Source organism: Rhamphochromis longiceps, linkage group LG9 (assembly GCF_057381845.1).
Source record: "Rhamphochromis longiceps isolate RC_006_pf linkage group LG9, R_longiceps_female_GT1.1, whole genome shotgun sequence".
Classification (NCBI taxonomy): domain Eukaryota; kingdom Metazoa; phylum Chordata; class Actinopteri; order Cichliformes; family Cichlidae; genus Rhamphochromis; species Rhamphochromis longiceps.
This window is the reverse complement of record NC_140565.1, coordinates 24,754,451-24,767,255: the sequence shown is the minus strand read 5'-3', so window position 1 is coordinate 24,767,255 and position 12,805 is coordinate 24,754,451. Positions and strand designations below refer to the sequence as shown.

Here is a 12,805-nt window from a genome sequence, read left to right as displayed (position 1 = left end):
AAATCTGCTTAAAAATGACCCCTAATTAGGGCTGCTCAATTAATAGAATTTTAATCACGATTACGATCTGGGCTTTCAACGATCATTAAAAATGACTGAGCCGATTATTAGCCCCTCCCTCATGCTTTACTCTCGCGCTGCTCCATGTGGCAAATCAAGCGCACTGCTCTGCATTTCGAACACGCGTCACAACAATTAAGAGGACCCGAGGGAAGCTCGGAAAGCTAAGCAGAAGTTATTTGGAGAGGAGTGGACTGCCGTTGGTTGAAAAGAGAGGTAAAAAAAAAAAAAAAACTTAAGTGGTGTGGAAACATTATGGCTTCGCGGAGTCAGACGTGGATCAAGTAGACACAGTGTGTAAACTTTGCTATGGTGTCGTAGCTGCACCACAGAGCAACACTGCAAAGTTCACATTTTTCATTTATTTCTTATATTGCAAACATTTGCACTGTTATCAGTATTTGCACACTATTTTATATTATTTTTTAAAGTCATTATTCAATACATTGTTATTGTTAAACCTTTAAAGCCGGTCAGAGCAGCATGCTCGTTTTGTGTAACTATTTTTAAATCCCTGTAGAACCTGAACGCTAAGCTAGCACAATAAATTTTTTTCCATATGAAACCGGAGGAGTTGTACTTACATCTTATGCCATCAGCTTGTCCTCGGTCACGGTTTCCTTCCACATATAGCTTTGCAAAAATTGCATAAAAAGAGCTTGCAGGAACAAAAACATAATATTCCAGAAACACGCTTTGCCGATCCGATCAGCTGTTCTTAACACTTCCCACATTGAAAAAGACGTCAACGTGAACTATCGCAAGTGACGTCGTTTTTGCGGAAAATGTAGTTTTTTACTTGTAGGCCTTAGAACTCGAATTGCACTGCTGGAAATAGTTTATTTTGATGCACATGCACATTCTTTGCAAATTTGCATCATAGGATTGTTTTTTTGTTTTTCCTGCAGTATATAAAAATTGCTGTATCTCCAAAAATAAAACTATGAAGACACTCAAAATAAATTTCCTGTTGTTGTAAACTATTTTTTGCAACTTTTTTGTATTTAAAGTTTTGAGGGATAAACCTCTTAAATTTCTCCAAGTAGAAATATATGTAAAAAACAAAAACGATTTTCAATTTTTTTTGTAGTTTATTGCACTTTTTTGCAATTAATGTAGTTACTATGGACTTAATGCATACACATTTTTAAAATATGGGCTATAACAGTTGTATTGATGTATAGCAACTTGAAATGCTCCCACAAATGGCACTACAGCATGTAAAAAAATAATATAAGCTCTGGCGGACGAAATAAATATCGTCAAATAATCGTGATCTCAATTTCAGTGAAAATAATCGTGATTATCATTTTTGCCATAATCGAACAGCCCTACCCCTAATCATAAAACTGTATCAAAACAGGAGTAAATGGTCCAGCCTTTTATAAGAAAAGATGTAAAAGGGCACCCTGAGTTCAAAAGATTCCCATTTTCTGGAAAGCTGCAGAAGTCTATAAATGATTTGTCAAGTTTGCCTGGTGGGAGAAGTATTATTAGAAAGCCACCCTCTGAGAAAATGAGCACAAAGAGTTGTATTGTGAAATGCTGCGACGGCTCAAGTTAAAATAACTGACCTTTTACTGTAAACAATGCCATGTCTATCAACACTTACTGCATCAGTCATCAGATTTGGCAGCTCTGTTGTGACCACATCAAGTCACTTCAAAGCTAAGAGGTCAACACAAGAAAAAGGAAAGGAAAGGCTTAAGTGCTGAGACAAACGCATTTCTTTAGAAAAAGTAGCACTGGAGATGAACAGATATGTGCTCGGAGGGGCTGCTGATGTGCACGCACCCATAGAGGACAAAGCGTCACCGCGTCCTACACAAACCCGGCACAGCCTCGTTCATTATTCATCAGCGGCATGAGCATGGCACATATATGCGTGCATGCCGCTTTGTCATCTCCGAAGATCCCTGCTGTGCTTTTTTCTATTGACCTCTTGCACTCATTCTTCCTGTATTACACACAAACATTTACCCATCAGCACCTCTCTATTAGAGGCCTGAAAGTGTGGCATCACCCAGCCTGTGCTACATTGTGTTTGCTTAAAAACTAATAAACCAACCATGAACACAGTAACAAGACCATTTCCACACAGATGGGCCTTACATTTTTAGAGAGAACAATAAATATATCTTCTTTGTTTGAATGTTTTTTCTCTGTGCCAAAGCACACATAGAAATAGTAAATACTACCAATCCTACACAAAAATGGACAAAAAAAGTCAATTCAAGTCAATACAACAACGGAAAACAATCCACCAAAGGAAACATCCATATGCTCCTTCCACCCTCTACTCAAAAGTAGAAAGTTTGCACTTCCAGAAAGTTTTGTAATATATTAGTTAAAGAGCTCATCAGTGCAGAAAAACGGAAGATGCTGTGCAAACATGGGTAAAATAAATATGATAAATGCCATACAAAACTGCAAATGGTAAATAAAGATGTATTAGCTGATTTATCTAAGGATCAGTAGATGGTCAGAACACTGGCTGCAAAACCCACTCATGATACCAGCTAATGGGAGGGAAAAATCAATACTGTGATCAATAAGGAAGAGAAGCAGGCAATTTAGATAAGTTGTTAATGATTGTTCAGTCAGTGATAGCTTTAATGTTAAGGAAATCCTGAACTCTGAGAACATACTTGATATTGAACAAAAGTACACAAATGGTTTGTTTTAATAAATCTGCATGCACCGACACTAATTTGCTTCGGGAATGAAAGATTTAATTTTCTGTGTTTCACAGAGCAAAAGCAGCTAAACCACATACGGACTGTATAAAGGACGGACGTAGCTGCTCGCCCACTTATATACAGTCTACAGTGCAGAATGTGTGTGACATCAGTGAGTGTCTAACATTAGGTAAAGAACACTGAAGTAGTATGTAGACATGGGCATCATAGTAAAAAACACTGCTGTAGTTGTAATACTGTCAGGGCTGAACATAGCAGATGGGAGGGAAAATGCAAGGGTTTCATCAACATCTCCAATGGGAAGGTAAAAATATGCAAGGCTCAGTCTATGGCTTGGAAACAATATTTACTCAAAATTTGGGTTAAGGTGAAAAGTATTGGTTTTGAACCAGTGTGGCTGGATGGCAGTAACATCAATTGATGAAGAGTTAAACTGGTGTGCAGACAATGCTATCAAAGTAGTAAGCACTGCTGTGGCTGTGTTATTTATGCTTCTTTATCGTTACCTTTGAGATCTCAAGCTTAACATTCCTTCATGGTTCATGCTACATCGTTTAGGATTACAAAGAAACAAGGTGCTTAACGTCCTTTATCAGAAACACCATCAGTTATGCACTGTGAGCATGTATATGGAAGACAGAGGGAGAGCGAGAGCGGGAGGAGCAGGGGCAAGAAACAAACAGAAACAATGCTGTGCTTGGAGGAGTACTGGAACAAACAGCATTAAAACATAACCCAATTTTTCTAAAACGCTGCGTTTTCTAAATGCTCTAAAAAACAAGGTCCAGATTCAAGATGGTCACACAAAAACAGTCCATTCCAGGACTAACTTAATTAATCCCACTTCCTGCTCACAGAGACGCTCCCAACATAAAGCAATCAACAAGAAAAAACACAGCCGTTAACAGATCTGACCGGCCTGAACTTTTCAGAGTGATAGGCCCTCAGTGATTGTGTGTGGCCTACAGATAAAGGGCAGCATTTGTTTGTGGTTGGTTTTTAATGCCATCCTGGATGACCTATTCCCCCCACAGGGACATCGACACCCTGACAGATTAGCCTCAAAGGGCCACTTGTGTGACTGGGAGTGCTGCCCCTGAGCTTCTGTACGATCAGAAAGTTCAGAAACAGCATCCTTTCATGAAGAAATGTCACAGCTGAATTGAAACGCTCCAAACTTCATATGCTCATTGACAGCAGTGATTTTCTTCCTCCTTTTGGAGTCTGTAGCCTAAACATAACCTGATGAAGATGTGCAAATGCCATAGACAGTTTACTCATGCAGAATAAACATCATTCCTAGAGACAAGTATCCCTATGCCTTTCTGATGTTTCTAAACCAACTGTTTACAGGATAAGATCAACACATAAATACAGAGGGACAAAAAAAAAATGGTGTCACCTTACATCATGTCTGTCTTTAGCCAACACCAGGTATCCTTCCTATCTCATTGCACCAGCAGCTACAGACTCTCCCCTACTGCAAACAGCTGCCACTGCCACCACAGCCATCAATTATTCACCAGAGCTTTGCCTCTGTGTTTACCTTTGAGGCAGAGGCCAGAGTGCACGGGAGAGTGGTGTGAGACAGCAACACACAGACCAGCATCTAGTCCGAATCACACTGAAGACACAGGATCATTTGATGAGCAATGTGCTACTGTGCTCAAAGTCAATTTAAACACACAGGATCGGACTCGGATCGTATTATAACGAGGCTACGAGTTGTAGATTGCGTTTATTCTCCATATCAAGGTGACTTGCAAGCAATACTCATTCAGATTATCAATTATCATCCGTTAGTAATTGCTAAATTTGAAGAGCAACTCACAAGTCAAGCATTTCAGCTGCTGGATTCAGAAAACGTTCAGCATTGTTTTCTGAGAAATAACCTGAGATGAAACACTCATTCAGGTCAAAACAGATATAATCTCTCTTGGCACAGAGCAATATGAGAGGTATATACCCTTTCCAAGTACATGTTGGCTGTTGGTCCACATATACTTTAGATATATAACTAGGCTGTGTACTTCAAACGTTAATTTCAGTTACCATTTTGCCTTCTCTTCATAAGTAAAAACAAGATGAAACACTTATCACACTACAACCTGTTTCACTATGATGGTGCTCTTTTGTCTTTAGGCACACCTCTTCCAAATACTGTCCCTCCCATTTTAGTTAGCATTTGTTTGGGTTTTTGTTTAATTAAGTTTCACTCATGAATCTAGCATTAATGAGACTAAGTAATCATATAAAAAAAAGAAATTCTCATTGGGACTTTTGCCATAATTGAGCAGCAGTAACATGCACCGAGTCAGATGTGTGTTTATGCATGCCTTACAGAAGCAACGTGTTGCACTCTATGATTCCTTTTACATAGTTAAACGCTGCCACTTCCCAGAAAGAAGGTTTTAAAATGCCAAACGGTCTCATGCCGGCTCGTGGAATCCTCACAACCTCAAATCTAATGTTTTTTCCATGTTCCTTCTGTCTCAGTTCCACTTTAATAAAGGGCAAAAAAAAAGTCCAGATTTGGAGGTGAGAGCTGCTTTTTAAAATATGATGTATGAATAAAATTAGCCTAACCCCACTATTAATTGAAAATACATAATCTGATTTGGACAGGTATAGGCAAAGAAAAAAAATTGGTTTAGCCATGAAAAACAACTCTGTTAATAACATAACCAATATTATATTTCAATCTGAATGCATTTTACTTATAAGATTGGTGCATAATATACCCTGATCATGACTGCAAACAAAAAAAAATTACTTTACCATCCCTTTTTAAGATTTTTCTGATACTGGGCTTGAAATGGGGGCGGGAAGGAGAATGCACACCTGTAGCTGTGTAATGCAGATCTGGGATCTGTGACCACTTCGCAGACTTCTTCTTTCCCACCTGACACTGCACGTCATGGACTGATGAATGACCCCACCAGACCCCCAGAGGAGTGAGGATGAGTGGAGTTCAGCTCAACTCACAGAACCCCCCTACTCCTGTTAATCCATCTCCGGAATAACCCCCTCCAATCACCACTATATACTCACTCTCTCGCTCAGACATACACCTCCCATTACCCCTCTGTCCCACTAGATTGAGGGGGAGGGGCAGGCAGGATGTGAGACCAGCTGGTCATCAGCTCAGACAAAGAAACCTGCTGAATGAGCTTGTGCATCGAAAAGAAACCGACCTCTCACATTGCTCTTTCTTCATAGTCTCACCAGCTCTGGATGTGTTTTCAATTTTAAGCGGGGTGGTGATTATGATGACGATAACGGTGATTGCAAAATATTACTTCTGCTTTCTCACAACCACAGTGGGGTGGGTCAATTTCACAAAGAGGAGATATTACTGTTTGTCTTAAGATGTGGACACGTTTACACTGTGTGGACAACGGCTTTACCCTACGTTATGAACAGCAGGAAAGCAGAAAAGCCAGATTTCGTTTTACCGCAGAGAGGCCACCGGCAGGTGCAATTTATCTTTGGCCCTAGCCTACTTCAGCTAGTCGCAGGGGAGAGACAAACCAGGACTCCACTGTAAAGTTAACTGGAAACTCGGGGAGGCGAGACAGAATGCATAACTCAAGAGGACACAGGGTGAAATATACACGTCCTAGATTATGACACTAAAACTTAGTGAGCATCCCACTTCAGGCTATAAATTCCAGTCAGGGTGATGTTCTCTTACACCTTTATTAAGGATTACACAGAAGATGGGTACAATCGCTTTTCCATAAGATACACTTGCCCATTCAAACTCGTGTAAACTGATTCACATTTAGTCAAGGTTAAGTGAATAGGCCACTTTGGGTTTCATTTGACCGAAGGCCGAATAAACACAAGGGAGTCAGGAGAATGGCGCTCAAGATGTTTATCAATGCATTTTACATTCGCAAAGTGGCAAAGAAGCAGATACCACAGGAAGTGTGCGCAGAGGCGAGCCGGCTTGCATGCAGGGGTCACAACTGTTGCGCTGCGGGGCTTTTTCATGGCCGGGTGAAGCCCTAATCTGCCCTTTAGCCACAGATCTGTCAGCACATACAGAGAGGGTGACAGCTGAGGATTTAAAAGACTACAACGTCACCCATCCTATTTAACAAGCATGTTTACATCCTGTCTCCATTCAAAACTAAATATCTGCACTCATAACTTTACCAAGTTAAAATAAAACCTTACAAGTTTATTCAGTCAAGGAGATAAACAAGAAAGCAGTGCATTCACAGCTATGACAGACAACTAAATAATGCACTTATTTAATAACATATTCGTCATACAACTGGTTTTGAGCAGTGTTGAGACAGCAAATCATATAAATTATTGTAACATTTACCTTCAGTTGTACCTGGAAGGCCCTATTAGGCAACAACACCGGCAGTGACATGCATAAAACCTGTTTGGCAAAGTCTTACCGGGGCACACCCAGTTAGGATTTGTTCCCTAGTTCAACAATAGAAGAGCAAGAGCAAGAGCAAGTGCATATATTGAAAAGCTGCAAACAGCAGCAACCTGCTGTTTGATTTTGGCAGGTGTAACTGATACACACACACACACACACAATCTTAAAATTGATCATTTGAATCATGATATGCCTGCAAATTTAGTGTAAGCCTGGTGAAGGCCAACACAGAGCACACAGGAAACATGAAGAGCTATGACATTGGATATGGGAGGAAATCAGATGGGTGAATGGACTTCTTTGTAACCTGTCATGGGACTTGAGAGTGGCTAAAAAGATTATTCCCTCTTCCTCCATATGATATTCCAGCCTAGGCTAGTTTTTCAAAGCGGCTAAAAAGAAATTCAGACAGCAAACATCCTTGCTGAGAATACAGAGCTGAAAGTAGAGAGACTACTACATTTCATTTTACAATTTATGACTTTTATTAAACTTTAATTAAGATCAATGATTTCTCTAGCATTGCTTTGGATTCAGGAGAATTTGGCCTTTTATACTCGGGGTTTTCCTAGAAGTTTTCTGCAGACAAATCCAGCTTACATGTGTAGTCACCCACCAAAGGCCCGTCTTAAGTCAGGAAAACCCTGACAGTCAAACTACATGGTAATTTACACAATAAGGAACCCAGCAGCAAAACAAATGCATGATTAAGGACTCCCTGTCATGAGAAAGAGAGTGGCATTAACAACTAAGGATGTATGAACATGTGGGGAATCCCCATCCAGTGGTTGACTTAAAGGCTCTCTAAACCCAGTCCACACACATAAGTCAAACTTAATGCTATTACTGTTCTACATAAAATAATCAGTGCCCGGATAAGATGCTGTTGAATTAGGAAATGGGAGACATCATCACCAGAGATAACAGCGAGCAGTGCGGTTGGGGCCGAGTCATAGCAAACTTAAGAAACTGTCAGGATGGGCCGTGCAAATCTCCCATCTGTTCACGCCGTTAAACCCCTACCAACAGCATCCAGACCCATGCACACCCAGCGTGACACTAATCACTGCTACATCTTGACTGCTTTATTCTTCACTACCAATTTAAAAGCAGTTAACTGCATTTCAGCATCTATAGTTTGTGAAAAGGTGCTTGAATCTTTTTCAATACGTTACCTATCACATACACACACACACCTGGCCAGCGCGTCTTTGCTAATTTAAAAGAAGTGACAGTTTGCAGAGGTGTCACCCCCTGAGCCAATTATTCTCCATCTATGGCACATGTTGTACATGGTGGTGCAGGAAAAAAGCAGGCCAGGCTGTCCAGGCTGTTTGTCATATGAAAGGTTGGCTCGTTCACAGACGCACATGATGAACTGATGAGCAACAGAAGAAAAAACAAACAAACAACTAGGATGTGAGACTGAGTCTAAAAATAGCTGAAGACTGACTAGTAGGTCCAGAGAGTCATCTCTGACTTGAATACATAGTGACAGGGCAGGAGCACAGAACTGCACAGAGGCACTCAGCTGTGAGCTCATAGTGGCAATGCCATTCATCATACAGTCAGTGTCCTTGTTTCCAACCCTGTATTGACCTGACCCCCTCGCGCCGCTTCCTCGCTGAAGCCCCGCTGATTCTGAGGACCACAGAGCACCCAGATGCTTCGTGTCTGCACGCTACGCATTCACCGTGACCACAGGAGACATTCTGTCACCACACATTTATGTCTCTCGATTAAAGCCAGCGCCACGCAGACAGGCTCAGTCGGTTAGAGTATTTGGGTGTATCTGTCACTCTGTGTTTCAGAGGACAGGAACCAGGTACACCGTGGATGTCTGTCAGGTACGAAGTTGAGGAAAAGCACTCTGTCTGCCAGTGAACCTGATCAGGCAAACTAGGCTAAGATAGTTCAGCTGATTTCTTTCTCCATGCACAATAGAAAACCTACAAGATTTTAATTCCTAAGGCAGTAAGAGTGTAGTTTAAAAAACTAAGGGAAGAAAAGGAAATAAAATACAAAAATTGCCCAAATAAGTCTACACCTGTAGTTCTCAGACTGTGGGGTGGAACAGAAAAATTTTAAGGTTTTTTTTTTTTTTACCTTATTTATGTAAAGTTTAACTTGGATCCTTGATGACTGATTACAGCGAGACAGTGATAGGCTGTCTCTCTGTTTGCAAGAGACAGCCAATCACAAAAACCTGGCTCTGACTGGATAGTAAAGGAAACTAAAGCGGCTTATTTCAAACGGTTACAATCTCAAGGGCTGCACCAATGCACAGTGTAAGATAAATGTGGATTATTTTAAACTTTCAATCATGCAAAGCTATTTTATATGAAAATATGATAATGGTTGTCCCCTTTTTCTTGTCTTGAATATCAGTTTTATTTACCAAAAGACTGTAGGATAAATGGTCAACAGTGGTTCCTGCAATGAATGTGTATCTACTGCTCTGAGAAAATAACAAAAAGCTCTATTGTGTTTTGATTCCCAGGTGGTCCGGTGCCAACACTTCAGCCTCGGCTGACCTTGAGTTGTTAACAATCTTTATCGGTGAATATGCCACTCGTCCCTTTCACCACTAAAGCTAAAGTTGTGAAATAAAGACAGACAATGTCTATTCATACATACTCCCAGCAACATGACGATCACGATAATCACTGGTCTTACCGATGAACAATGTTTTCAACTAAACACTTGAGAGGCAAGAAGCAAATGTTTTGTTCCGCAAGTCTGAAGAAATCATACCGACAGCAGTCCTGCTCCCCTTAAAATAAACTGAGCAGTGCAAAGAGAACTTTTGTCATATTTCAAACTGTGGGAGTGTGGGTGGGGATGGCTTTGCAAGTCATTCCACGCATGCCTTCAAGAGGCTGCATCCAATCCAACTGGCCAATGCTACAGGCAACACTGTGCATGCCAGCTGTTTTGATCCGAGCTAGTCCATCTACCCTCTATACTCTTCTTAACAGACAATAACACCCCAGTATTTACGCCATACTCTACTTTTTCTTCTATTGATAAACTCTGGCTTATCAGCACTCTACTGTTCTTGACAAAAAACACACAAATGATACTGGATTGGGGTTTTTTGTTTTTTTTTACTTAGGATTTAATTCACTTATATACTTAAAAAATAGAAAAGCCAAGATAAATCCATTGCAAATAAGGTAACACCAACTAATGGCTTTGACTGTAGAAGGACTGATTACTGGCCCCACTATCCACTAACATATGTGCAGCACAACTTTGTAATGAATGTGTTGTTACAACACTGCAACTCATTTCCAAGCAAGGAATGAGGCAGCACTGATAAGGAGGAAGTACCTGAGCAGCTGACATTATGCAAACTGCTTTATTGGTTATGTCACCTTTTTTCTCTACAACAGGTGAGTGATTCTCAACTGTTAGCAAATGTGGATTTGGCGCAGTGACATGTACTGACTCACCCTCTGGGTATTGGTATATGGGTGTTTTAAATTCTCTGCATACCTTTGGTAGCTCTTTGAGTTGATTGGCATCAAGGAGAAGCTCCTCCAAACTGCGGCTGTATCGAAATATTTCATCAGGAACCGTCTGCAAGTTGCAATGCCGCTTGTCCACCGACTCGACGTGGCGGTTGCAGCGCCACAGGGGGATACACTTCAGCATGTCCGGCCGCCGGAGGGGAGGGGGGTCTGGTTGCCGGTGCTACTGCAATCTCCGCATCGGAGGGTGAAGCTGTGGGGGTAAAAGGTCGCTCTAGGAGAGAGGGTATTTTTGCTGGAGGGTCAAACACTTGCTGTGCTCACACGAAGATCCTTAACAAGAGGCCGAAATCCACTTAAGGGACACAAAATAATCCTTTCGATCTGTTAGCGATATTCCCCGTTTCAGTTCAGCCGTGTCCAGTGATTGTCAGGTCCGCGTCAGCGTCATCCAGCCCGGGATCACGATCAACGTAAACAACAACGAAAAAAAAAGAAAGAATGAACGAAAAAAAGAAAACGAGAACTCCCACTCGGATCAAGTGTTTCCTCACTTCTTCGTACTGACGAGAGTATCGTTAGCTTGTTTTTCTACTGCCACCACATCCCCCGAATCAGACCCGAGCTCTGCCGCGGCTAGCTGGAAAACATGCACCACGAAACAAGCCCGCTACGCAGAAAGGCTGCTCCAAGTGTCGCACTCATGAGTGGGGACTGCAAAAAACACACACAGCCACTTGACTTGTGGTACAGATAAAACGGCTACAACGAAACAGCTAACGCAGCACAGAGAGCGAGTCAGCAGAGATTAACCCGAGTATGATAGTAGGATGTCCTCAAGCTAGTTAGTTAGCCAGCATCGGCTAGTATAGATGACTGCACGTCTTTGTGCCTAGCTGCCGTTAGCTAATACTGATATAATAAAACCTATGGAAAACGCCGGCCTTTGGGGTATATTAGCGACATCTCAAAATTATCCAAATAAACTTCCCAGTTAGTTTTCTTTTAGTCCGACGTGCGTGAAAATGCCAGTAGCAAGTGCTGGAGCTCCGTGCGCAGCCGCGCTTACCTCCCCTGTTGCACCGAGGCAGGCCGGTTTGCCGTGTGGGGGGCTGGGCTCGGTTGAGCTGGAGCATCGCCGCTTTGCGCCTCTGTAACGGAGGCCACGACTTGCTTTATTACGCCACCTAGCGGTATTTCTCAGCAAGGTTAAGAAGAAAAGCTTTTCAAACACATGCTAGTAAAAGAAAAGAAAATTATATTTTCATCTAATGGTCAAAATGGTCATAATGCTTATAGGCTTTTTACTATTTAACTTAGGCTTTAGTTTTATTTTAAACTGCAATAATGCATATATCTGCAAGAATCCTTGTATGGCTCAGATTTTTACACATAAAGCATAAACAGGAATATACAACGAATATACAATTTTTATACCATAAAACTGATATAGCACATTTTTACAAAGAAGTAAAATATAAGTTAAAACACACACACACAAAGAGAGTTAAATGTAGAGCTTTTAACATAAAACGTTTCTGAGTCTGTGTTTAAATGTATGCAGAGATCAGTTCAGATTGTTCCAGTAAACAGGACCACAATAACTAAAAGCATCATCAGCACACTTAGATCTAATTCTGGCAGCAGTTAAAAGATCGGACTTGGTGACCTGAAAGGTCTAGTAGGGTTATGGACACTGAGCAAGTCATCGATGTACTATTGGGCCAAATCACTGAGTGCTTAATGAACTAGTAGAAGGATTTTAAAGGTAATTTTGTGTTGAACTGGGATCAAACAGATAATACTGTCAAATATCAGTCTGTTTGGGTTCTCCGGCTTCCTCCCACACCCCAAAGACATCTGGGTAGTGGGGTTAGGTTAATTACCAACTCTAAACTAGGTGTGAATGTGTGAATATTTGCCTGTCTCTCTCTGTTAGCCCTGTGATAGACTGGTAACCTGTCCAGGGTATACCCTGCCCCGTGACAGCTGGGATAGGCTGCAGTGCTGTCTCCCTGTGACCCTGAACTGGAAAAGTGGAAGAAAATGGATGGGTGCACCTATCGTCTATGACTTGCTCAGTGTCTAAAACCCTACTAAACCTGTCAGGTCTTCAAGAGCAGATCTTTTAACTGGATGGTAACTTTTCCATGTGTGTGTAAGGACTGTGG

The 12,805-nt window shown here is 41.4% G+C and overlaps 1 protein-coding gene across 14 annotated transcripts in view; it reads right to left on the bottom strand.

Moving 5' to 3' along the window:
* The window catches only part of scrib (scribble planar cell polarity protein), a 79,044-nt gene extending 67,291 nt beyond the window's left edge, over positions 1–11,753 (bottom strand). For 11 of the 14 annotated variants that reach the window (XM_085419007.1, XM_085419013.1, XM_085419008.1 and 8 more), the window contains exon 1: positions 10,660–11,751. In XM_085419007.1, the coding sequence (XP_085275133.1) occupies positions 10,660–10,818 (159 nt within the window). In that variant the 5' untranslated portion in view covers positions 10,819–11,751. Of the gene's footprint in view, positions 1–10,659 lie in introns of all 14 variants that reach the window. The other 3 variants (XM_085419016.1, XM_085419020.1, XM_085419021.1) reach the window with 2 other exon arrangements.
* Between the last annotated feature and the right edge of the window lie 1,052 nt (positions 11,754–12,805).